The sequence below is a fragment of the Eptatretus burgeri genome, chromosome 12, assembly GCF_056783735.1.
Source record: "Eptatretus burgeri isolate ZD-2024b chromosome 12, Ebu_testis_v1, whole genome shotgun sequence".
Lineage (NCBI taxonomy): Eukaryota > Metazoa > Chordata > Myxini > Myxiniformes > Myxinidae > Eptatretus > Eptatretus burgeri.
Window position 1 is genome coordinate 46,756,554 of NC_140972.1, and position 25,857 is coordinate 46,782,410.

The window sequence follows — 25,857 nt, forward strand, 5'->3', positions numbered from 1 at the left end:
GTGCATGCATCTTTAAATTGTCTCAGTTTTTCAAAATGTAGTAAACGACCTGTTTGAAGATCCATGATAAAGAGCTCCAGATTGTTTTCAAAAGCAAACACGGCTTGAAGGGATAACACTGTATTTCCAATGCCTTGCATTTTCACGTTGAGCTCGTTCAGATGTTCAGTCATATCCACGAGATAGTAAAACTTGAGGAGCCACTCAGTTTCGGCTAGCTCAGGATGCTCAATCCCTTTCATTTCAAGGAAAGTCCGGATTTCGTTCAGGCAAGCCACAAAACGGCTAAGCACCTTCCCTCTTGACAACCAACGCACATTGCTGTGCAAAAGCAGACCGTGATAGTTATTTCCAACTTCATCCAGCAGTGTTTTAAACTGGCGACCATTTAAGGCTCGGGCAACAATAAAGTTGATCACACGAATGACCAGCGACATCACTTCGCCAAGCTGCCCATCACACATCTGAGCACAAAGTGCCTCCTGGTGTAGAATGCAATGGAAACTTAGGATGGGTCTATTTTCATGTTCACGGAGAAGCGCCACAAATCCTTTGTTTTTCCCCACCATACACGGAGCACCATCAGTACACACCGAGATAAGTTTATCCATTCCTAGATTTTTTTCCTGAGCGAACTCCATGAAAGACTTGAATAAATACTCACCTCTTGTGGACCCTTTTATTGGCAGAACAGCAAGACTTTCTTCGCGCAGTGTATCACCAGCAGCATATCTTGCAATCACACTGAACTGCGACAAATGGCTTACGTCTGTTGACTCATCCAAAGCCAGGGAAAAGAACGGCGCTGTATTTATGTCCTTCACTTGCGTTTCCTCCACTTGGTTTGCCATCATGATGGTACGATCATGAACAGTTCTTGCCGACAGAGGCATGTCTTGTATCCATTTGATTATCTTGTCTTTGTTCGGAAGATCATCAAAACGTTCATTGGCGACATCCAGCATGAACGTTTTTGCATACTCGCCATCTGTGAATGGTTTTCCGTTCCTCACTATTGCTAAAGATCCAGCAAAGCTGGCGGAATTATAGTCACCTTGCCGGGTCCATACGCGGAGTTGCTGCTGGCTGGCTTGCACCCTGCTCAGTAGCTCTTGGCACGCTTTCTTTCTGCTGTCTCCCACAGGGTATTTTGATGCAAAGGTAGCATGGCGTGTGTCGAAGTGCCACTTTATATTCGACCGTTTCATCGATGCAATTTTGTCATTGCAAATTAGACACCACAGAACCTGCTCTCTCCACAAAGGCGAATTCTTCGGCCCATTCGTCCTGAAATGTACGATACTCCTCATCTTTTTTTCTTTTCGCCATCTTCTTCGTCGAAGGGTTAGCTTTGAGCAAATGAGAGAGAGGGAGATGTTGACCCAAGTGAGTCTGGCTGGCCTGCGCACGGGCTGACATACTCGAGAGGTGCAGCGCGGCCGGCCGACTCTGGGATGCTGTCGCCTCAGCGGTGGCGCGTGATTGGTCGAGATGAATTCCGTGACGCGTCTCGGCGGCGGCACGTCATTGGAGGAACCGAAATCACGAGTCGCCTCAGCGGTGGCGCGTGATTGGTCGAGATGAATTCCGTGACGCGTCTCGGCGGCGGCACGTCATTGGAGGAACCGAAATCACTACTCGTGTCGGCCGCATGACTGGACGAAACAAAAACCGCTTCAGACAATTCGGAGGTGTTTTTTCTTCTCTCCTTCTGCCAAGTTCAGCCCTGCACGTGAATGAAGCACGACACCAAACTATAGGTAAAGCTTCTGCGAGAAATATTGGGCTTTCCAAGTTTCAAACTCCAATTTTATCTGCGAGCCAGATGCAATCATCAAAAGAGCCATACCTGGCTCGCGAGCCACACGTTCCCGACCCCTGGTCTAAAGGTTTCGAGGGGATTCTACGAAATATGCCTTATACAACACGTTCAAACAAAACAGATAGACGAACAGCATGCATGCACACAGAGTACTTGGTGATGGCTCATGGACGAGGGGACCGTGTCCAAAAGCACGAATATCACTCGTAACAAGCGGTGGTGTCCACGGGTTCAAACTCCCGCTCGAATGTGCTGCGCGGCAAGATGGCGGCGCGGTATTCTCCCTCCTTTAGTCACCGCGTGCACAGTCTCTGCGCGCTCTGACCTCGCGTAGGGTCGAAGATGAGCCTCAGCTGATCTCTCTCGCGGTCCAGCACACAAATCCCAGCCTGGCCTGTTCTCTAGACGAGGCCCCAGTCGAGGTCCGAGTTCCACAGGCGGATCGGCAAACGTGACGCGCCATTGGTGAGTAAGGACCGTCCGAAGGTCCGGCGTCTCCTCTCCGGCCTTCCCGCCTCGAAGCCGACTCCCACTTCATCCTCTCAGTGCCTCTCTCGGTCGAATCACCGGCGTGCAGGTCGGGTTAGCGTCCCTCCCGGCAGATCCAACATGGTGCCTCCTTCGTTCGCTCGCCTCGAAGTGACTCCGATCACGCCTCGAGAACCCGGCCGTTCCTCATACACAGCACTCCTTTGTTTGCTCACTTCGAGACACGAACACTCCTCCCAACCGCCTGCAGTTTTCAAACCGCCAAAACTGAACCTGTCCACCAGGTCCCTTTTTTCCTCTCTCTTCGAAACACGAGCACACTTCGAGCGCCACTATTTCCACATACTCATCTTTTGTTTCTGCTTTCTCTCGCTTCTCTCGGCGACTCTCTGACCAAAGGCTCCGCCCCTCGTGTCACTTCCTATCCAGGCCACACCTCTCGCTCTAGGCCACTCCCCTCCCATTCGTACAGGAGAGTAAGAAGAATCATCTCTTGTTTCACCACCGTATGAACATAAAGTCTTTTACACCTCCCGACACACACATATCATCCCTTATACCAAACAACCTATCTAAACAGGCATTTAATGGAGGATCTGTGCTAATCCTATCCTTAGTCGTCCCATTAAGGGCCATTTCCATAACAATATTTATAATTTATGTTGTTCAACTACCATGAACAAAGCGACGGGTTCAATGCTTGTTATCTTAAAAAGACTAATGAAATGGGGGTATACCAGCCTTTAAGAAGTGTTTGATTCATATTTATTTCAAAGAAAACGTGAACTATCCTTTTGAAACACGTTTTAAGGCTTTGACATTTTCATATTATGATAAAGCACGTGTATTCTTTTTAAGATATGATCAGAAAGTTTGGGACAATATGGAAGCAGAAAAGAAAAATAAGGGTGACAGTTCAGTTAAAGGGTTTAAATTGTTGTAAAATGGCCATATTGAAAAAGTCACATTGTTGTCAGTCATTTAAGTAAGGGTAAGAACTTACTGACTTACTGACAGGCCACAGCCTGTTTTGTTCTGACAAAAACGTTGTGTTGTTTTGAAGACAAACTAGAAAACTTCTCAAAATTAAAGTGCATCCGTGTCTGCTTTAAACTTGAACTAAACTTGATGAAAACAACAGGTTAAAAAAAATGGAAATATTATTATTTCGTGTTCTCCATATTCTCATCAATAAAGGTTTGTTGAAAAATTGTAAAAATAAAAATAAAAAAAGGTCAAATGATAAATGAGGACACTGAAAAGATTACAAAACCCGGCTGTCTGGCGCTGCGCGGCAGATGGGCTAATTAGGCCTATTTGTACTGACTTTGTCCTTTGACATTTTGACCCATTTATTAATTAGTCTTCTCCACTTTCTTATAACAGTGTTTTGTTAAAAAATTGATGACAAAAGCTCAAATGGTAAAAACTTTATGGTGTGGACAGACAACACATATACAGAAGTGATTGCAAATCTCCTTGCCACGCCGCGTGGCGGATGGGATAATAAAGCAGGAAATCAACCCAATGTATTTTGAAGATTACATTTGCTTATGTAAATATCTTAAAACACTACTTTTTGCGAGTTACAGTACTATCACACAGTAGTCTTCTCTTGTGACCATGGGACCTATAATGTCCACCAATAACTATAACTGAAATTTATAATTTGATTCTAAGCACTACAATTGCAAAAGCTGAAGAATGGACAGAACACAAAACCTCAACAAACTTGAGGTTGTTTTTTTTTCACAAAAAGACAAAAGTTCAAAAGGTCTAACATTCCAGCCAGAGAGTGGTCTTCACCAACCTGATGATGAACTTCAATATTAAATCAGGCTAGTGAAGACCACTGTCTGTCATTTAAACTCCTGGGTCTCACAATCAGCAATGATTTTTCTTGGGCAAACCACATTTCAAAGTTTGCCTCCAAAGCCAGCTGCCGACTGGACATTCTTCATTGTACAAAGTTCTTCCTTGGCACACCTGAACTTCTATCTATCTATGAGGTCTTCATCTGCAGCTTGATGAAGTACTGCTCTCCCCTCTGGGTTGGCTCCCCTGCCTCACATCTTGCTCAGCTTGATGTCGTGGAAACCAAATTCAAGATTATTGGGATCTCCTCTGATGAAGCAGAGTCTATGGGCTTATCATTTTCACGTTGCAAACAAGTCGGTGGTCTCTCTGTCTTCTACCAACTCCTTTCTGGTCTTGCACCCTCTGCTATATCCATGCTTTGCTCCCGCCTCCCCCCAGGTTTCTGGAGGGCCCACACGGTCCACCATCAAACCCCTTCTGGTGAAACTACATAAATCCAGTATCACTGCTCACATCCACTCATTTGTTCCTCTTTTTTCCACCTGTGGAACGAACTTCCACATTTTCTTCAATCTCATTCTTACCTCCAGGTCTTCAAGACCGCTGTTCACCACCATCTCAGATCGTCCTCCATCCAAAACCATGATCTTTCCTACCCTCATAAACACCCATCCCAATCCCACCTCCATCCAAATTTTCAGATTTTCCTCTTTATAGTTTCCTTCTGTATCCATTTTGTCCACCCCATGCATCATCTTGTCCACCCCATGTATCATCTTGTCCACCCAATGCATCCTCTCCTGCTCCCCATTCCTTCCCACACCCTTTATTTGTCCAAAACACCCTCTATCTAGGCCTTCAACTCTGCTGTTGGCATTTCCCCCCTCTCTCGACTGTTCTTTTTGCATCCTGTTATGTCCTGATCCATTCACTGTACGAGATCTTCCACGAGCATTGATTACGTATACAAAAGAATAATCTCAGTGATTATTAACTTCCTTGGAATGCACACAAGAGGAAACATTTGGAATTTAAATATAGTCTGTATCTGCCAGGGAATAAAGTTTCTTTTCACAATCGATTTTTCATTGCTTCCCCCTCTCTCTGCCCTATTCAGTCTGACCTCTCTTTTAGCCACCACCCCTCTGCATAGAAGTCATCAAAACACCACTCCAGTCCACAAAAATGGTGCAAAAAACAAACCACCAACTATAGGCCAATGAATTTAATTTGCTTCCAATTACAAGCAAAGTCATGGAATCCATCATTGCTTCTTCTGTAGTCTTTCCTGTTTTCAAACACCGACTATCAGTTTGAAATTTGTCTTGGCCACTCAGCCCTGGACATGTTTCTGCTTCTTTCTCAGCAATGTTTGAAAGCCCTCAATCTCAAACAAATGTTAGGACCATCTCCTTTTGACATATCTCGGGCATCCTGCATTGCTTGCTGAGCTCTGCCTATGGCATAGAAGGCCGTCTTCGTTCCTGGATTTCAAACTTCCTTCTCTCACACAGTCAACGTGTTGCCATCAGTGGAACTCTCTCCTCCCCTCTCCCAGCGGATGCTGGTTTCCCAAAGACAATGTTTTGGGCCCAGTCTTGTTCCTCATCTATATTAATGATCTCTCCCATGCTCGAGAAAACCTTGCAGATGACTTCACATTTTGTCGTATAGTACCCCCATCCCTCTGCAAGGCAGACAGCAGCTACCTTTCTCTGTGCTGATTTGGAAATGATTAGACTCTGGTCTGATAAATGGAAGATGTCCAATCCTGGAAAAATCTCAGTCTCGCCCTATCATTTTGGTATGATCGTAAAATAAACACACCCATATATTTCCTTTCTCACCCCCTGGAGGAGGTTCAGTCTGTTGAACTTCTCGGCCTCACCATCAGCCATGACCTTTCCTGGGCTGACCACATAGCAAAGCTGGCCTCCAAAACCAGCTTCAGACTGGGCATTCTCCATCAATCCAAGTCTTTCCTTGGAAAATCAGAGCTGCTCACAGTCTACAAGGCCTTAATCTGTCACTCAATGGAGGACTGCACTCTGCTATGGGCTGGTGTTCCAGCATCACATCTGTCTCAACTGATTTCTGAAGAATCTAAAGCTCTCAATAGTATTGGAATCTCCCATGATAAGGCCACAGCACAAGTCTGTTGCTTTCACATCGCAGGCAGGTAATCTCTGTTTTCTACCAAGACTGAGATTTTTCTATTCTTCAACATTCTTCCCTCTGCTCTTTCAGTGTTCCACCCCCCCCCCCAGAAACTCCAGGATGCATGTGTTCTTCCAATTACCCCCTCATGGTTAAACTTCCAAAATCCAGGCTGATTACACATCTCAACTCTTTTGTTCCTGACTTTTCCTGTCAAAGGAACCATCTTCCAGAGGCTGTTCTACCTCACTTTTCCATCCAGGGCTTAAAACAGGCAGTGCACTGTCAATTCGTGTTACCCCCCCCCCCTACCATCTTGATCCATGATCTCTATTACCTCCATTAACTCTTCCTAACCCAACCCTCTTACTTGCTGATGTGAGTGTTTCCTCAACTTGTCTCTTTCTTTCCTTTTTTTTTTTTTGTTCATCCCTTTGCCAGTTGTGCCCAATTGTTGCCCCAGTACCCCACTGTCAATTTATCCTTGTTCTTTCATGACCCTCACTCTTGCACAGGAAAAATGCAATGTTTCAGTTGAGGAAGGAGACAGTTGGGGGAAGTTCCTCATTTTGCACTGTTTGCCACCAGATTCAGTTGAATCAGTTATACAAGGTTCAGTGCATCTGGAAGATGGAGCAGTCTTCAGGGAGTGTAAATGAGTTGTTCATTGAGATGATAATAATAAGAGTTCCCTCACACGGACTTCAACACAGGAGGCTATTCGGCTCATCAAAGCCTGCATTCATATTGCCAACTTATTGTTGTTTGTCCATGCTCTATCCTTTTAAATTCTGAGCATCAAGCAGGGAAGCAGGGAAGCAGCATGTACCATTTTAAAGTCTTTGGTATGACTTGGCCAGGATTCGAACCACCGACCTCCCAGTCTCAAAGCAGACACTCTAACCATTTTGCCATCGAGCCTGGTTAAATGATCAGCCCCGGAACTTGGCATGAGTACGAGACAGACCTGCTCTGCCTAAGTGTCAGTGACGACCACATACCAGTCATGATGTAAGCCATCAATAACGATTGGTCATCCAAAACAGTGTGTCTGTTTTGGTTTGCTGATGCCTGGTCAGAAATTTACTGAAGACTGATGATTTGGCACCCACGTTTCTGGCAAAAATAACGTTTGTACATTGGATTTGGATAACATCTGCAACGAGCTAGTATTCATCTTCTGTAAGTTCATGATGACCTGGTGTGCTGTTAATATGTACTCACAATGATGGGTGAATTTTGATCGTGTGCCTTCTTGGGGATACACACCTCAGTGTTATAAAACCATTGCTGTCAAGTTATGCACATCAGTCATAATGCACAGGGAAACATTCAGGAAAGTGTTCCTAATTACAGGGTTGCAGTGTATTCTATGCTTCAACAACATAAGGATATTAATACAGAAATGCTATGCACCTTTTGTACTCTGTATCCAAAACAAACTGGTAAATCGTGTAACATTTCCATTTCTTGTTCATTTTATGGCAGAGCAAGTTATACATGGAGGGATTTCGGAGCTTAAAGGTAATCTGTGATCTCTCAATATTTCCAAAGTTTTTACTTTTTGGGGGGCCATTTATTTATTATGTCTGCAAATGTAGCAGAATTTTGAGCCCACTCTCTTTCTTCCCTCTATATGCCTCAGACAAGCTCCTTCCCTCCAATTATCACATTATTATCTTCTCCAAACCTCCTTTTCATTTTCTTCTCAACTCTTTCAATACTCCACTGTTCTTCTTTCGATCTCATGTCCTCCCCCTTCTCTGAATTGGAATTCTGATAATTTCATTTCCCCCTCTCCCAAGAGCATTAATAAATAGATGGCTCTTTATTGCAAGTTATATGGAACCATCGCTTTGTTCCCATGACAACTTAATATTCCCTTTTCATTTCTTTAGGAAGGAGAACCAGTGGAGTTCCTATTTCGTAGATCACCAAAGGGGTTGGAAGCTTTGCAAGTGACCGGACCTGGCGGGGGTGCCTGCAAAGGTCAGGGCCGGACGCCAAGACAAGCCAGCAGAAAACGAGGACAGGACAGGTAATTATTACAATCAATACTTGACAATAAAAACTTTGCCCTTAGTCGCATCATGCTGCACCAGCTATCTACGTGTGACATGCACAAATGACTAGTCCCAAGTGGGACAGATACTCGTCTCTTGGTGGAGGATGGTCTAGTGGGGGTGCATGCGGTGAAAAAGTTCATTTTCTGTTTGAGCCGATGGACAATCATGGGCCCGTGGCAAAATTATAGCCCTGAAAGGCCTGATAACACAATTGTATTCTTGTAGTGGAAAATATGTCGGATCAACGGGTCCTGAATTGAGGAAAAACATTCCATTCGTTTTTGTTCAGTGAAAGGACCATTAAAGCCTTTTAGACCATTCAGAGATGTAGAAGTTCTAAGGGTCTAAGTGCCATAAGGGTCTAAAGGGTTGAAATTGCCATTAAAGGACTAAAAAGGGGTCTAAAGGGTGTAAAGGTCTAAAGGATCTATTGGGGTTTAATGGGTCATAAGGTCTCAATGGTCTGTGGGATCTAAGTAGTCTAAAGTGGTCTTGATGGTCTCAAGGGGTCGAATCGTCTAAGGGGACAAAGGGTCGAAAGGTCCAAAGGGTGCATTCCAATAGTAGTTGGGGTCCAAGAGTATATAGGGTCTTAACTAAAGGGTCTTCAGGAGTCGAGAGGGTGTAAAGTATCAAAAGGATCTTATAGGTATTAAAAGGACTGAAAGGGACTAAAAAAGGGCTAAAAGGACTGTCCCCTCTCTGCCACCCCCCCCCCACCCCACCCCAACTCTGTTTTTCCCTCCCCCTTTCTTTCCTGTTCTTCAAAGCAAGATTGTTATGTATTAATGACATTAATAAGAGTTTAAAAATTAATTAAGAAGTTAAATTAAATTTCGATTAAGATCAAATTAAATTAAGGGGTTTAAATTAAACAAGACCAAAGATCTTGTGAGATGATGGAATCTCAGTGAAATGTGATGAACATACAAACATAGATTACATTTTGAGTTATTTTTTTAGCAATTTATCTCACCACCTGGATGGAAATTAAAAAAGGACTCCATTATTTTTGTGCATCGACGTCATTAATCATCATGCCGAGTTTCAAAACAATCTGTTGAGCTGTCTCGGAGGAGTATGGAAAAAAACGACAAAATGTTTGTGGACCCAAGGTAGAAAGGAAGGAAGAATGGACAGACGGATGGACTGACTGAAGGGCGGGCATCATTATGGCTTTAATAGCTCATCTCAACTTCAGTGTAGACGAGCTAAAAAGGACAAATGTTTTAACTTTCTTCCCCCAAAAAGGACCTTCTTTCCCCAATCTCCCTTTCTTTCTCATATAACATCAATACCCCCTTACAATAAATGTTCCCATATTTATTTTTCCACCTTCCAAGCCTTTTCTCAAATGTATTCCTCCCCTCCCCCCCCACCCTCACCTTTATGAATATTCATTAGTCTCCGACCAGTTTCACTGGAGGGGACTATAGGTTTGCTCTCCATCTGTCTGTCTGTCCATCTTTCTGTTTGTCCATCCCATCTGTGGTTTTTCTGACTTTTTCTTCCCATACTCTCTAACATGTTCAACAGAAACTTGGTACATAGCTTTATTATGATAAGTTACAGAACAAGTTTGAGTTTCAGGGCATTTCATCATTTTTCACAGTTATGCCCTTTTTAAACTTAGAAAATATCACATATTATACATGGGTCAGTGGTCAGCTGCCGTGACTCCACCCCACTGCTTTACACCGATTGGCTGGACAGCTGGTCTGACTCCACCCCAATAAAACCATGTGCCGCTACTCCATGAATCAGCCCAGATTGGCAGGCCTTAGGCCTGTGTGGTAGTTCACGGCCCAGTGCAATTGGAATGATTCCAGGAATATAACCACGATGTATTGTATATGCACATAAGCTGTACGCATGTTTTTGCTTCATATATATATATATATATATATATATATATATATATATATATATATATATATATATATATATATATATATATATATATATATATATATATATATATATATATATCAGGTTATCAGCCACCATTGGACTTAGTCCATAGTGGGGACTTATAGATTTGGTCTCAATTTTTCATGTCCGTACGTGTGTGCATGCGTGCATGTGTGTGTGTGCGCGTGCATCCACAACCATATCTCGGACATGTATGGACCGATTTTATTTGCACTTGGCGCAAAGACAACAAATGATGGTGTACATATGCACATCATTTTGTTTCGCAATGCGATCAAAGATGGCTGACTGGCAGCCATTTTAGGTGTAAAATAAAACCCGGTATCAAACACGTCCTCAACCATTTCTCAGACATGCATTTACCGATCTTGTTCAAACTTGGCAAACAGATAATGAATGATGGCTTACATATGCACATCATTGCTTTTGAGATCAGATCCAAGATGGCTGACTGGTGGCCATTTCACTTGTAAAAAACCCAATGTTGAACACATTCTCCATTTCTCAGAGATGTATTTACCAATGTTGTTCTTACTTGGTGCACAGATAAGGAATGATGGCTTACATATGTATATCATTTTCTTTCGAGATCCGATCCAATATGGCCGACTGGCGGCAATTTTAGTTGTAAAAAACCCAATGTTGAACACGTCCTCAACTTTTTCTTGGACATGTATTTACCAATGTTGTTCAAACTCGGCACACAGATAATGAATGAATGATGGCTTACATATGAACATCTTTTTTTTTTGAGATCATATCCAAAATGGCCGACCGGTGGCCATTTGTTACTTCAATGTGTCCCCAACCATTTCTCAGACATGCATTGTCTGATTTCTTTCAAAGAAGCACAGTAGATGATGGCATATACACGTGCCTCACTATTTTTCAATCTGATCAAAGATGGCCGACTGGTAGACGGGCAACCATTTTAGTTGTGCATAAATATGAGCTAGCCTTTTAAACTCCATTCTGCAAAATTACTCAAACAACGAGGGCGATGACATTTTGCCTTTTTTACTTGTTTTTATTATTTTTGGCATGAAACACGCCATTGTACATTGCCCAAATCAAGGGATGTGATGACTGGTGTGAAAAGTCTGGCTAAAACCGAAATTACACACAAACACATTCATTTGTTTCATTTTTGTTTTGTGTGAATAACATAAAAAATGGGTGTCGGTGGATGGTTTACAGTTATGCACACTCGCCTCTGTCTGGCCGGAGTCCAAATCCTAATTCAGCTAGGGACTGTCACCCCGGTCGCACACGTTTTTGCTTCATGTATGTACATCGGGTTATTTTAAATATCATATCGGTAGGGGACATATATTGCAAAGCAATTGTCGCTCTTGTTATGCAGATGCCTTTCATTGGCTGACCACCAAAAGTGCTGTCCCTCGCTGTCAATCATTGGTTTAGAGCAGGAGTAGGCAACCTTTTTGTGCAGAAGAGCCGAATGAAATTTAAACCTTGAGCAGTTGGTGCACAGAGAGCCAATCAAACAACTGAAACACACAATTAACATTGCCTACTTCATTGTGGAAGTGTAATAATAAAATGGTAAAAATTTAAAGTTTATATTGTACTTTCAGTGGTGTTTTCTGTTCAACCAGAGCTAGGCAATGTTCAACTCTTGATTAAAGATTTAGAATTCCAGAAAACTTTCAGTAAAAATTAAGATAAAACTATTCAACTCCAATGTCAAATCAAATGTTACATGGTGCAGAGACATGGAAAGATGAGCAGGGAAATGAAACTCAACTGGTGTGATATTTCCAGTAGGCTGGTACCCATTTTGCTGACTTTGGCAGGGTGAAAGGCTGAGTCAACCCAGCTGGTGTTGTTTTAAAGCACAACAGGGGTTTAAACTCAGGACCCCAAGATCTTAAGCCAGCCACCTTAACTGTTAAACCAACACCAGGCTTATTTTCCTGTGTGAAGAACATTTTTAGTAAAATTTATTTTCTTGAGTGATTAAGATCATAAAATTTACCTTTACTAATAATGGTGATAAACTTGTTCCAATAATGTGATGATGATGATGGTGATGAGAAAGACGAGTTGATGGAGATGATCGTACATAACGACGGAATCTTCTTCACCCTGAAACACGTCATGCCCTCTCATGCTATATATCAATATATACATGGTTCTTAGAAGTATTCTGAAGACATTTTGTTTTCTACAGTCTTCAAGTATATAATTCAAGTTAAATAAAGGTTTAAAGAGGTTTAAAGGCATATAAATAAAATAAAAAATCCGGTTTTACCGCCATTTTCCGCAGTGTTTATTTCATCACCTTATCCAACACGTTACATTAGTTATTTGTATCTGTGGTTTGTGTACATTAAAACATCCTTAAAAACAGTAAGTTCCCTGTTTGAAATGATTTTCCATTTTGTTTGACTGTCAGGAAGGCAGAAAGAGTAAAAATATAACGTCACTCCTCTCTGCACATGTGCAGTCGGGATGAATTCTCAGCCAAAGTAAAAAGACAGACTTGTCATTTTATTCATGTTCCGATTCATGTTTAAAATATAACATTCGATTAAAATATGTTGTTCCTCAACAACATCAATATCTCAAAATGTTAAGTACAGATTCGGACAAAACTTCGTGGACAGGTTGGGTGTGTGACAAGAAAGAATTGATTCAATTTTGATGAAGATCTAAATCTGGATCTGGATCTGAGAATTATTTTTAATTTTTCAAGTGATTCTTCACCATTTATAGATGGGGCCAAAAATGATATCTTCTTCTTCTTCTTCTTCTTCTTTCGGCTGCTCCCGTTAGGGGTCGCCACAGCAGATCAACCATCTCCATTTCGCTCTATCCTCCATATCTTCCATTGACACTTCAACCGCCCGCATGTTCGCCCTCACCGCATCCATGAACCTCCTCTTTGGCCTTCCTCTTCTCCTCCTGCCTGGCGGATCCATTCTCAGCATCCTTCTCCCGATATACTCCGCTTCCCTCCTGTGCACATGCCCAAACCATCTCAATTTCGCCTCTCTCACTTTGTCTCCAAACCGTCCTACCTGCGCTGTCCCTCTAATATACTCATTCCTTATCCTGTCCATCCTCGTCACTCCCAACGAGAATCGTAGCATCTTTAACTCTGCCACCTCCAGCTCCGCTTCCTGTCTTTTTGTTAGCGCCACCCTCTCCAAACCATACAACATAGCTGGTCTCACTACCGTCTTATATACTTTCCCCTTCACTCTTGCAGCTACCCTTCTGTCACAAATCACTCCTGCAACTCTTCTCCACCCACTCCATCCTGCCTGAACTCTCTTTTTCACTTCTCTACCACACTCTCTGGGGCCAAAAACGATATATAACATGATATTTTAATAGGTTGTGGACGAGTTATGACAAAACTATGTGAATGAGTTTGTTAGGTGACAAGAACAATCCGAGTAGATTTTGGTTCAGGTCCGGATTCAGATCGAGCCTACCAGTGGGATACAAAATGTAAACCGTAAATTGAGTGCCTTTCTAGTTCCAGGTGGAATTGCATGATTAATTGTGTATACCTGACTTTTGAATCAGTTATATGCAGAATTAGATCTATGTTCGGGTTCAGATGCGATTGGAGTCGATGTATCTGACACCTTTCTTCACTGTAGATGTCATACATTGATTGTGATACCAATCTCTTCACCATTGAACAGGTCATTTTTCCTCTGTGCTGAGTAATATCAATTTAAATATCAATTTACGAATTCAAGTTTTGATACTTGTGTAATCATTTAGCTTTAGTTACATATCCTCAGCAATAATTTTTGAACAACTAAATTGGCCTCTAGAATGAGACCACTTTGTTTTAATGTATTATGTTGAAGGAAATGGGGTGGGTGGATTTATAGCTAGGTAATTGTCTTAATAGTATGGACTGTGTGACTGCATAGCTTAAGTTTACACCTAGCATGAGCTATTTGTAATAAGTAAGTCGTCTTGTAAAATGTGCATTGAGGACGCTGTGAGCGTCCATTATAAAGCAGATGGGTGAACATTTTTGTATCAAACCTTTTGTATAGGTGAGGACTTAGGCACAAAGAAATGGCTTCACGCTTATAATGGATCACCATCACAGACTGCATAGTGCACCACAGGCCATGGCAGTGAAATCTGCTGTAGAGCCCTGGTGAGAGGGGCGGAATACTTTTTTTAAAATTGGGCTCCCCACTGGGTGGGACAGCCCAAATGAATGTACGCCCACAAAAGTGGGTGGCCAATCATTGGACTCACTGCCTGTAAAGGCGGTCCCAGAGTTTATGATGGCAGTAGCCATGCTTGCCTGTTGCAGTTGGAGCTGGACTCTGTAGAGTATTATCTATCTCTCCCTCTCTCTCGCTCTTTGCTTTGGTCACTGCCCGAGGATAATGTATTAGAGTGATCGGACAGGCCGTCATCTTCTCGTATTCTGGTCTCATCATGATCGCTCCTCATTGCGAATATTCGTGCCCCGAGTGCACTTCGCCTTGTGCCATGCCAGTCTTGTGCCACGCCAGTCTTGTGCCACATCATCCTGCAGCCACAACCAACTTATGCCAGCCTAAAGTCCTCACCTATCCCCCCTTCATTTTGTTAATTTGGTACTGTGGCACTATGAGTGGGTTGGGCCTTATTTTCATTGTACATAAGATTGTGTGTTCCTCCTTCCCCCTTTTATTATGTTCTTTGACTGCGAGATGTGTCCTGTTTATTGAACTTCTTGTTTACCATTTTCCCCGAATACTTTGTAAATAAGCTCTCCTCCACCACCCCCCCCTCTCCCCTTTTAACTATAAGAAGTGTCTTCCCATCTTTTTGCCTCACACATGTTTCACTGCCAGGTTCTGCTTTCATTTTGTTGATTCTTGGGGAATAGGAAATCGCAATAGTAATTGAACGCAGTAACTTAACATCTTTCGGTCATTCCTGAGGTTCTTCTACCCCGTCTCAGTCAGTCCGTGTTATCAGAGGCTGTCTGACTTGATGGTATATCTAACAATTCTGGAAGTAACAATGCACCTTTATATACAGCTCGGTTGTTTGCAAGATTGCTAATGGATTATTGTGTATCACAAAAACACTACATCTTGAGGTATGACACTTAACTTTTTCTGATCTTGGGACTTTCCATGTTGGCCCTTTCTATTATTTTTTGAAGTATAAAACTCAAAATCACACCAATTTCATAATGTCTTCCATACCATACTGAAACCTAAAATTTCACTGTCATCTGTCGTATGGAGTCGCTTACTGGCTTCATAAGCCAAGGTTTAGAGTTCCATTAAGCCTGGTGTTGGCTTAGTGGCTAGGGTGGCTGGCTTGGGATCTTCGGGTCCTGAGTTTGAGCTCTGTTGGGCTGCTGAATTAACACGAGGTGGGGTTGACTAAGCCAGTCATCCTTCTGAGGTCAGTGAAATGAGTACCAGTCCACTGGAAAAGGGGCACAGCATCAGTGGCATAGTTGCACCCCCAACAAATTAACAGCTACTTGGCAGTCAAGCTGCCATATGCAAGAAGAAGAAGAAGAATTCGCTGGTGAGAATAGTAGTCTTTGCACATTTGCAAAAACAACAGTTGCTGTTGTTTTTGTGATCCTTCCATGTACTGTTATATGTATTTATATTGCTTTGAGAAGTATTACAATATCTAATTTTGTGTCCTCCTTCCTTGTCCATAATGCTTTATTCTAAACAGTTCCTGTTGTGGAATAATTTTTAATATGGTACCATTGGAACCACTACATTAAATTCCATGTCCTGATAAAGGGCCTTTTTATGACTAATTGGACACAACATTTTACAACTTTGAATTTTTTGTTCCAAGTAAATCAATTATTAGCTTTCCAGCGATACCATTTTTATATTCTACAACAGCAGGAACCCTTTGGAATAAAGTGTGACACACGGACATATGCGGCTCATTTTAATAATAGATTTTCTGAGGTGGCAGTGTCCTATTGCTTGAAAAACAGCAAACCAGAATGTAAACGATCAACATGTGAGTGCAATTTCTGTAAAACTTGCATTTTATATCTTGGTTTTTAAATACTATTTTCTTAAACATGTTACACTGTTGTGTACCCATAACCTTTTTAGGTGTTTTAACTGTGGTGGACTGGAGCATCATGCCAAGCAGTGCCAGTTGCCACCTCAACCCAAGCGCTGTCATGCATGTCACAGTGCTGGTCATATGATCGCAGCCTGCCCTCTTCGACAGGCTTCAACGGTCTCCGGCAGGGGTCCTGCTTCTCGAATGCCCCTCTCCGGCTCTTCCAGAAGTGGTCCAACCAGCCAGGAAACAAGCTAAACTTCCATATGTACCAGTGTTATTTTATGACATAATGCAAGTATTGGATTCAAGATTGTGGGACACTAGGTTTAAGGTAGGTTTAATTTAAGATTGTTCTCAGAATGTGCCATTTCTCAAACACTTAACTTCCGCAATGATATGGAAACAAGCTTTACGACCAGATTATGCTGCTCGAGCACACAGCCTCTGCCTCTGTCCTGGTTTAATCGGGGAGCAAATTTTTACAAAAGTTTCAGGAACGATTGTACTACAATATAAGAACTAGTGCATCACTTCAAGAAGGAAACGGAGATGAGTCTTTGCTGTTGTAATATTTCAGTTGAGTAGTTTTGTTTGGCAGTGCGAGGCTATATCTTCAAAATATAAACGCTATCTCAGCTGAGACTGCAAGTTACATGAGGTATTAGTTCAATGTAAATGTCAACTGAAATGAGTTACTGAAGATTAGGGAACAATCAATACCAGCAGGTACTTCAAACTATCTTAATGCTGGCAAACCTTTTTTGCTAAAATTCACGTTCAATTGTTTAAGCCATTACCTCAAACTCAAATTAATACTGTACTCCTAGATTTACCTCATGTTAAGTGAAACCTTGTGCTTGGACTCATAAATAAAAGGTCAAGATAACTGAAGTCAGTATTCCAGATGTTGATCGAACATACTGTATGCGTTTTATTTTTTTTTATTTTTTTTTTAAGCCTGAACAGCAACTTTAAAATTAATATTGTTGGTTTGGGAAGTAAGATACTTTTAGACCTTTATACTCTCTAATGAATCAACATTAACCTATCAGCTCGGTCTTCAATCGTTATGATGTCATCGCTTAATATCAAAATACTTTGTGATTGCTGTATTTCATTATCTTTTTATCATCCCAATTTTCGCCGTTTCATAACTTTTAACTTATTGTCCTTTTATGACAAAGTTATCTTTATTTTCTAAACTGTTTGATTCCTTCAATCATAATGCATTGATTTTTCTTGCATTCATCGTTTTTGATTTTTGTATTGATCTATATTTTTACATTCTAAACGTATTTATGTTTGTTCAAGTTTTCCAACCGGCTTTAAACACCAAAAGAGTCTTTTAATTATGTTTACATCCAGCGATTGCTTCCGAGCAGTCTGTTATTCTTGACCTGTCAGCTTATGAACATTTTACTTGAATTATGTTATTATAATTTTTGGGGGTGTTTTATGTGTACGTGCATTGCATAAAATCTATTTTTGGTTAATCTTTTTTTCCCCCTTCATTTAATATTCTTTAAAAAAAATTATAACTTTTTTTTTTGTTTGAATTCCAATTTAGGGACAAATTTCCACCTATTTACTCCTTATATACCTGCTAGCATTGTTTTAAGAATCCAGTGTGATGATAAGACATTTCCTTTTGACCTAATGTTTCACTGAAACTATAATGATGTAATCAAATCATCCTGTTCGTAACAAAGTTCATTTTATCCCAAAAATATTTGATAGAGTGCTGTTTGCTACAATCTTCCTCTCACTAGTGTTCCCTTTCTTCCTCTTCCTCTCTGCTACTCAGGTTTTATTGAATGTTTACTATATGCAATTGAGTGGTTTACTCTTTTTTTTAATATTTTTTTTTAACAATTTTGAACTTTAGAATGTGACAGACAGCCGAATGTATCTGAAAAAAAAACTTGAAAAAGAAATCAGGTTATTCTTCTCTACCTCAGACTTACATAGGTTTGCGTTTCAACACGAAGTCTTACCTCATGAGGGTGACTTGCTTTGGTATTATTCAAAACAGGAGTGTGCCAATGATAAATATTTGTTGTGAAATGAATGTTAGGTTATCTTGTTGTGAAATCAATGTGAATGTAAAAGGTGAGTTGGGGATTGCCTTTTTGGAGTGACAGGTTATGAAAGGAATTCTTCTGTTATTCCTTCACCAGTTAATGTAATAAAGCACAGAAAGCAACAGCAACCAAACATCATGTGAAGCTCAGACCAAATGATTGTTTTAGCTTTTCCTGTATGATGTGAATTTTAAAGTGATACTTTCACATGAACTATCATATTGCAATAAATCTGTTTCCAAGTGATGCATTTTGTACATTTATACCATGTTGTGTACTTTGAAATCTTAATAGCAATGTTATGCTAAGGGTGGGTGTTTCTTGTTTTTGTTTGTTTAGTCTATTATTGTACTGTCAAATTTTCTTTCCACCCCCATTTCCTGCCAACTTTAACTACATTAGTGACTTTTTGTTGCATTTTCTTTGTAGTTAAGTAGTTTGTGTTTATTTATTTATTTATTCCTTAATTCAAACCAGGACAACAACAGATGACTAAGCTGCTAGTCACAAGTGATCACTTTTCGTTGAGGAGTGTGGTATGTGGGGAGAAATATGGAAGGGAGAGGGTGGGGGTGGAGGGAGAGGTGACACACTGTAATAAACTGCATGTATAAATGATTGGAACAAGCATGTTGTAGAAAATGTTCAAAGCCTTATTATGTTATGTTTCAAAAGAAAATACTGGAGATGTTGACTGGTGCATGAATATGGAATGGAAATAGATCATGTGGGTCTTTTGTGGGAATTGGGAGATTTATTGTGTACTCGGTGGGTTGTCTTTATGGTAACAAATATTCTAAGAGAAACACAGCAAGATGGTGATGAATCTTGTATTTAAAAAAAATAAAAATTAAGAGGAGATATTCCTTTATGGAACAATGGAGAAACGTCATGAATGGAAAGAGAAGCAGAACACTATGCTGGATCCAAAGATGAATAGAAACAGGCAACAGCATTACTACCCAGACAGAATTGTAATATTCCATATTCCACGATAGACAGTAGAAACAACACAATCACTGGTAAGCCATTTGGCCTTTCAATTAATGATAAGCTTCATACCAAATTTGGAAATGGTTTGAATTCAGAAATGGGAAGTCCAGTTGAACTTCAAATTCAGGATCACACTGAGAATTTTAAGATGTGGGGTAATTGGTAGCTGTTGAATGTATGATGTTAGGATACAATCATATGTTGAGATTAAGATGGATTAAAAAGCATGCTCCAGACCATAGCCCAGTTCTCAAGTTTCTGAAGTAAGGAAGCTACCTATTCATCCCTTGCAGCTGGAGAAGTAATAGGGTTGAAGTGTGTGCAATCATCATATGGTCTGACAGGATGATGCAGAGGGAGCATACTTAACTTTGAGGTTAATCTGGGTTTGAACTAGATCGGACTATAAACTTGGATTGGTGCTTTGCAGGCAGAGTGTTGCATCACAAAGTGCACTGTCTCTTGGATAGATGTAAGGTTGGCGACTCGTCTGCTGGCATAACTTGGTGGACGTTAAAGACCCCACAGTGTCCTTCGTGAAGAGTCGACGAGCTGTCATAGGCACCATGACCAAATTTATGCTCTCATTCATATATAGTAGGCCATGGATCAGCACCAAAACCACACGCTCAGCCAATGTTGCTAACTTCAGCCACGTGTCGCATACGAAACAAGAACACAAAATTGACAGATTTTAGCTGGGTTGAGATTCAAACTTAGGATAGGCAGCTCAAAGGCAAGTGAACATGCTATCCTGTGAGCCCATAAATAATATATGGAGAGAAAATTAGTGGTATATTTCTGAACCTGCTTGGTTGGTTGAATGTATATTTGTTTTTCAATGCATCAATTAAACTTTTGCTTCCAGGACCAAGGAAATCCAGTCAGACATTTATATACTTGAGGCTTTGTGTTTGATGGTTCAATTTCATCTTGAAAACCAACATGAGGGTCTAAATTAAAAGGCTAAACTGTTACAGGAACCATGGTAGATTTGCTAGTTTACCTGGTTTGCTCCTTGCAACAGTTTCAGGATGCTGCATCGTCATCATAACCAAACCAAAAGTATAAACCCAACCAGTAATGCTGGAAGCATTTCAGGATTTGGGGGGGAAAAAAAAAAACCCATGAGAAGAATATTTTTCATTACAAAAAGGGTGTCCACCAAAAAGGATGCCTTTTCGCTGTGATAAGTCCCATCCTGAAAAAATGGTCACTTTTCAACATGAAAAGGGCACTCATTCTATCATAAATAAATAAAAATCACTACCTTGTATTAAGAGTTACTTTCTCCACTCCACATACTTCTTTACGAATTTTGTATTTTTCTTTGTATTTACTTTTTATTGCTGTTTTTTTCTCTCTGCCCCCTTCCCCCCCCCCCACACTCCCCCTTCCTCTCTATCTCTTTTCCTCTCTTTAAAAGGGGGTGCAATCAAAAAATAATTTTGTCACCCTCCCCAAAAAAATTGGGGGGGGGCCTCTTCTCCCCCTCCTGTCACCCCCCCCGCACTTCCGAGACACTTGATTCCTTGTTAATGTGGGGTGGTGACGGTTTGGGCAGAAATTGATAATTTGTTCAGGTTATGGGGTAGAGGTGGAGGAAGAGGATGAGCAAGATAGGAAGATGAGTAGTAGCATTACCTGTAATTTGTTAATAAGGTTAATTTACTTGAGACTGGAAAAAATGAATCTTTTGTTTGGACTGGATGGTTGAATGGTTGAGACTCGACCTGCTCTTCTGTGGGTTTGTGGTTTAAATTATGTTCAGGACATATTATACACAATAACTAAGTTGTTGCAACTTGTGACTTTCTAATGTACCCATCTTATTAAAAATTCATTGGACTATTACTTTAATCATATGTATGTATATATATATATATATATATATATATATATATATATATATATATATATATATATATATATATATATATATATATATATATATATATAAATATATCCTACAAATCACAATGTGTGTGTTTGTGTATTTGTTTGTGTGATGACTGTCCCCCTTCAAAAGGATGATTTAAGAAGGGGTTTAAAGGACAATCTTTTAACATGACTGTGTGTTCACTACGGTCTATTTTTCAGGATAAAAAAACCTGAAAAACATTTTCCATAAAAGAGTAATTACATCTCTTCTTTTGGAAATGTAAACAGTGAGTTGCAAGCGGGCCTCAATGGCAGTGTCCAGAAGCGTTTAAAAATAAAAATAAATACAAGGCTCAGGGAGGTGAAATTCACCGCACATGATGTGAAACAAGTGTTCATTTACATGTGTGCATTGTCAAATAAATAAAGAAGTCATAAGCACACCTGATGCGAGGCCGAGGCGTCAGGCTTTGGCACGCTCACGAAACTGTACCCTTGTAATGAAAGGTCCCATAAGACGTATAATAGGGTAACATTTGTACATGTCGTGTTTCAAAATTACGCTTTTTCTTGATGCAAAACATCATATTGTCCAGTCTGAATAAAATAATTCCAATCCATTATTTTTGATGGGCTTTAAAACGAGTATATATCTATATATATATATATATATATATATATATATATATATATATATATATATATATATATATATATATATATATATATATATATATATATATATATATATATATATATATATTTAGAAAGAAACGCCGAATTTTGTTCCCATTTTGCGATGTCAAATCAAATCATGTCCCCCTGAAAATTGGTAGTTATTTAAGTTGCTATCGGAAAGGTGGCTAGATGTACTTTTCGTTATGAACTAGCTTTTATCTATTTTGAATTTTGGGGGTGAAAATGGGCAGGACACACTCAATGCTCTTCAGAAGGAAGTAAACAAAGATGCAGATTTGCATAACATTTGAACAGTGCAAAAAAGATGCAGGTTGGGTTTGCTCTTGATTTGAACAGTCAACAGTGCAAAAAGACACAGTGTTGTATTCGGTAGTTTTTCAGGTTTGCATTTGAAAAGTAGAATGAAAGATGCAGGTGGTTTGCTTACCAGCATACTTTTCTGATCCAATCACTCTCGGCCTGTAATCAACTTCAAATTGTCGAATTGACTCAAATTATACAACCATCCTCAAATTGTCAAGCTAAATTTTTTTTATCCCCCGCCACGTGGCGGAAGGGGGATATTGTTGTCACCCAGGTCGTCCAGCATTCCGTCCGGCTGTCTGTCTGTCTGTCTGTCTGTCTGTCCGGGCGTCAACATTTATAGCTGTGAGTGCGATAACTCATAAACTATTCGCCATATTGATTTTAAATTTGGGTCACACATGTAGCACCTGAAAAGGAAAAACTCTGTTGATTTTGGGCGTGGCCGGATCCAAGATGGCCGACTGGGGCGGCCATCTTCAAAAAAATGTTTTTTCGCCATATCAATTTGAAATTTGAGTCACACATGTACCACCTGAAAAGGAAGAACCCTATTGATTTTGGGCGTGGTCGGATCCAAGATGGCCGACTGGGGTGGCCATCTTGAAAAAAATGTTTTTTGTAATAAATGGAAAACCACTTATCTGATTTCAATTATTTTTGGTTCCTACGTTCCTCACCCCTGGGGAACTTTTTCGAGATGATGACCAAATGGTGTCTTGTTTCCAATTCACCTCCCTCATTATTTGGAATATGTATGACCTTTTTCATTCAATGGCAAGGGGATTCCCCATCTCTGATGGTATATTTTTTCTTTCTCCACTGACTCACAACTCGGTTATCAGTCACTACTGAGCAAAAATTGTACAACTACCCACCCTCTTTGGTGGAGTCTTCCTGCTCCAAATAAAGTAAAATAAAAGAAAAGTTATTCACTCTCCTTTTTAGCTGACCATCAAGTGAGATTGTACCTGAAAATCAGTTTGTGAGCTTGCAAGATCTTACTACATTTCAGTAAGTCACTTTTATCTACTTGGAAACCCAACTTCAGTACTTGGAAGACCCAGTGCAGTACTTTGCAATCCCACTGCAGCACTGAGCAATTCAACCGCAACACTTGGTACTCCTGTTGCAGTACTTGGAATTCCCACTGCAGTATGTACTTGGAAATTCCACTGCATTACTTGGAAATTCCACTGCAGCATTGGTAATTCTCCATCATTCAGGCCATACACGTGCATTAAAAGGCCATGCACCCAAAATAATCTGGGGGGCTATATTATATTCCAAGAACTAAAATCCGTTGATTGAAACGCACATTACAAATTACTTTTATATGTTTCCAGGTACATATATATATATATATATATATATATATATATATATATATATATATATATATATATATATATATATATATATATATACATGCCGAGAACACCAAAACGAAGAAGAATTTCCCAGCGATTACCAGAAATCCGTGCACAAAGGAACGCAAGACGACAGCTGCAGTTGCCAGCGGTCCCACGAAGGAACGCAAGACGACAGCTGCAGTTGCAAGCGGTCCCTTGAGCCTACACGAATGACGAAAATGTGTTCTTCCTTGAAACAGATATTGGAGAAATGGAAATAGCATGTAACTTATACAGTTTTATTTGACAGACGGCGCCACGACAACATTCATTCAAAAGCCCAAAATAAAAGGACCCCCTCACAGACAAGGTCAGGCTGGACCACTTGGGTCTTTATGACGTGGGACTTGGAAGACTGAATGGGTCCCGCAAGACCGTAGCAGGTTACCTGCACCCTCAAGGTGCCTCGGTGGTCGGCGAGCTCTCTCCGGCACTCTCCTCCTGACTGCGTGGCAGAGCTGGTCCTCCACACACAACCCTCGCGACTTTGCGCCCAGAGGGAAAGGCAGCACCTCTACGTCGTCCACCCCAGAAGGCGAAACCACCAAAGCCACGAGCTTGGACCGCACCAGCGACGGACCACACCAGCGACGGACCCGAACACCGACTTAAAAGACAAAGGACCAAGGCCAAGTTCCGGCTCGAAAACCACCAAAGAAAGACAGACAAAGGCCACCCCAAAGACAAAGACACGAAGCTCGCGTGCTGTCCGCCTGATATCCCCTGGGGCTCAGCGCTTTGCCCCTCCCCGTTTTTGGCTCCGCCTCCCTTCGATCCTTTTCGAGAAGCTTCTCGAAAAGGGGCATTCCTCAGCTCCTAGCGCCTCATTCCTCGTATCCACCAATCGCGAGCGAGCTGCCTCGCCCTTCCACTCACACCAAACGCGGAGAAAAAAAGGCGGGAAAACCCGCGCACCATTGGAGGTTTCTTTTCTCGGTCTTTTAACTCGCGTTCTCGGACGGTTTTCGACGCGGAAAGGGTTGTAGCGTGGTTTGTGGAGCATGGTGTTTGATAGCTGGCGTAGCGGCGAAGATGGTTAGATGGTGGCATACTTGTTGTGGCGATTGTAGCATGGTTGGCATTGTGGCGTGGTTGGTGGTGGTTGTTATTGGCGTTGTGGTTGTTTGGGGGGCGAAGTTGGTTGCTGTAATGGTGGTCGTGATAGGGTCGGTCCAAAATAACGATAGCAACAGAAAAACCTACCTCAAAGGGTCACAGCCCGGTGAACACGAATAATATCCTCTAAATAACGGTGGGGAAACCTATCTGAACACTCACTTACTGGGATAACTGATCTAAGGAACCTTTATGGTGTTCTGCGAATTTCCACAGCCGTAATAGTATATGTGGGTGGTCCACAATATTTTTTTTCTGAATTTCCCGTGTCCACAAGGCTTGATTTTGTCCACTACCACTATGGATTTATTCTACAAAATTTCATGGTGATTGATGTATAACTAGGGGTCGCTCAGAAAGTCAACTTTTGACCAAAACATCAAAAAACATTTGAGAATATTGGATTTTTTGTTTCAAACACTTTATTATTCCACAAGTTACATAAAAAGATGCAGCACACTGCACTCTGCACTACAACACTGTCATAACACATGTCACATTTCTCTGTCCGTTATCCTGTCCTTGGCCTAGTTCATCAAAAGGGCCTTTGATGACTCAGGAAGGGCCTTGCGATGGTTCGAAACAAGTCTGAGTAGGTATTGTTTCTGTTCCTCGTCTTTCGTGAGTGTCTCGTTGTACTGCTGGACGAGTCGGATACTGCGCTCGGCAGTGTCGTTTATGACTTTCTGCCTCTGTCATGCCTGCTGGAGCTATGTGTAGCAGGGATGGCTCTCCCACTCGTTCAGCGCTACCTTCAGGAATTCGGAGGCCTTTTCACGGCTTTTTTCACCCAGCAGGGAGAAGAAGGTCATCGTTCATTCTGTAACCAATCCTGGGATTTGTTCAGGCCCCGCAATCATGTCTGATGGAGGAATTGGTCGAGAACGCTTTAACTGTCTTGTCCAATAATTTCCAATCTGGGTAACGTTTGAGCACATTCATGAACTGGATGTCGTTATAAGGAGTCCGGACCCCAATGGGTGCCTCGTTCCAATATTTCATGTATGCCAGGCTCACAAACAAGGCAAAGTCCAGAA

At 41.2% G+C, this 25,857-nt stretch overlaps 1 protein-coding gene across 1 annotated transcript in view; it reads left to right on the plus strand.

Moving 5' to 3' along the window:
* The window catches only part of LOC147015541 (protein lin-28 homolog A-like), a 33,042-nt gene extending 14,380 nt beyond the window's left edge, over positions 1–18,662 (plus strand). The window contains exons 3-5 of the mRNA XM_085850386.1: positions 7,775–7,810; positions 8,185–8,324; positions 16,380–18,662. Coding sequence (XP_085706512.1) covers positions 7,775–7,810; positions 8,185–8,324; positions 16,380–16,590 — 387 coding nt within the window. The 3' untranslated portion in view covers positions 16,591–18,662. The remainder of the gene's footprint in view (positions 1–7,774; positions 7,811–8,184; positions 8,325–16,379) is intronic.
* The last annotated feature ends 7,195 nt before the right edge of the window (positions 18,663–25,857 follow it).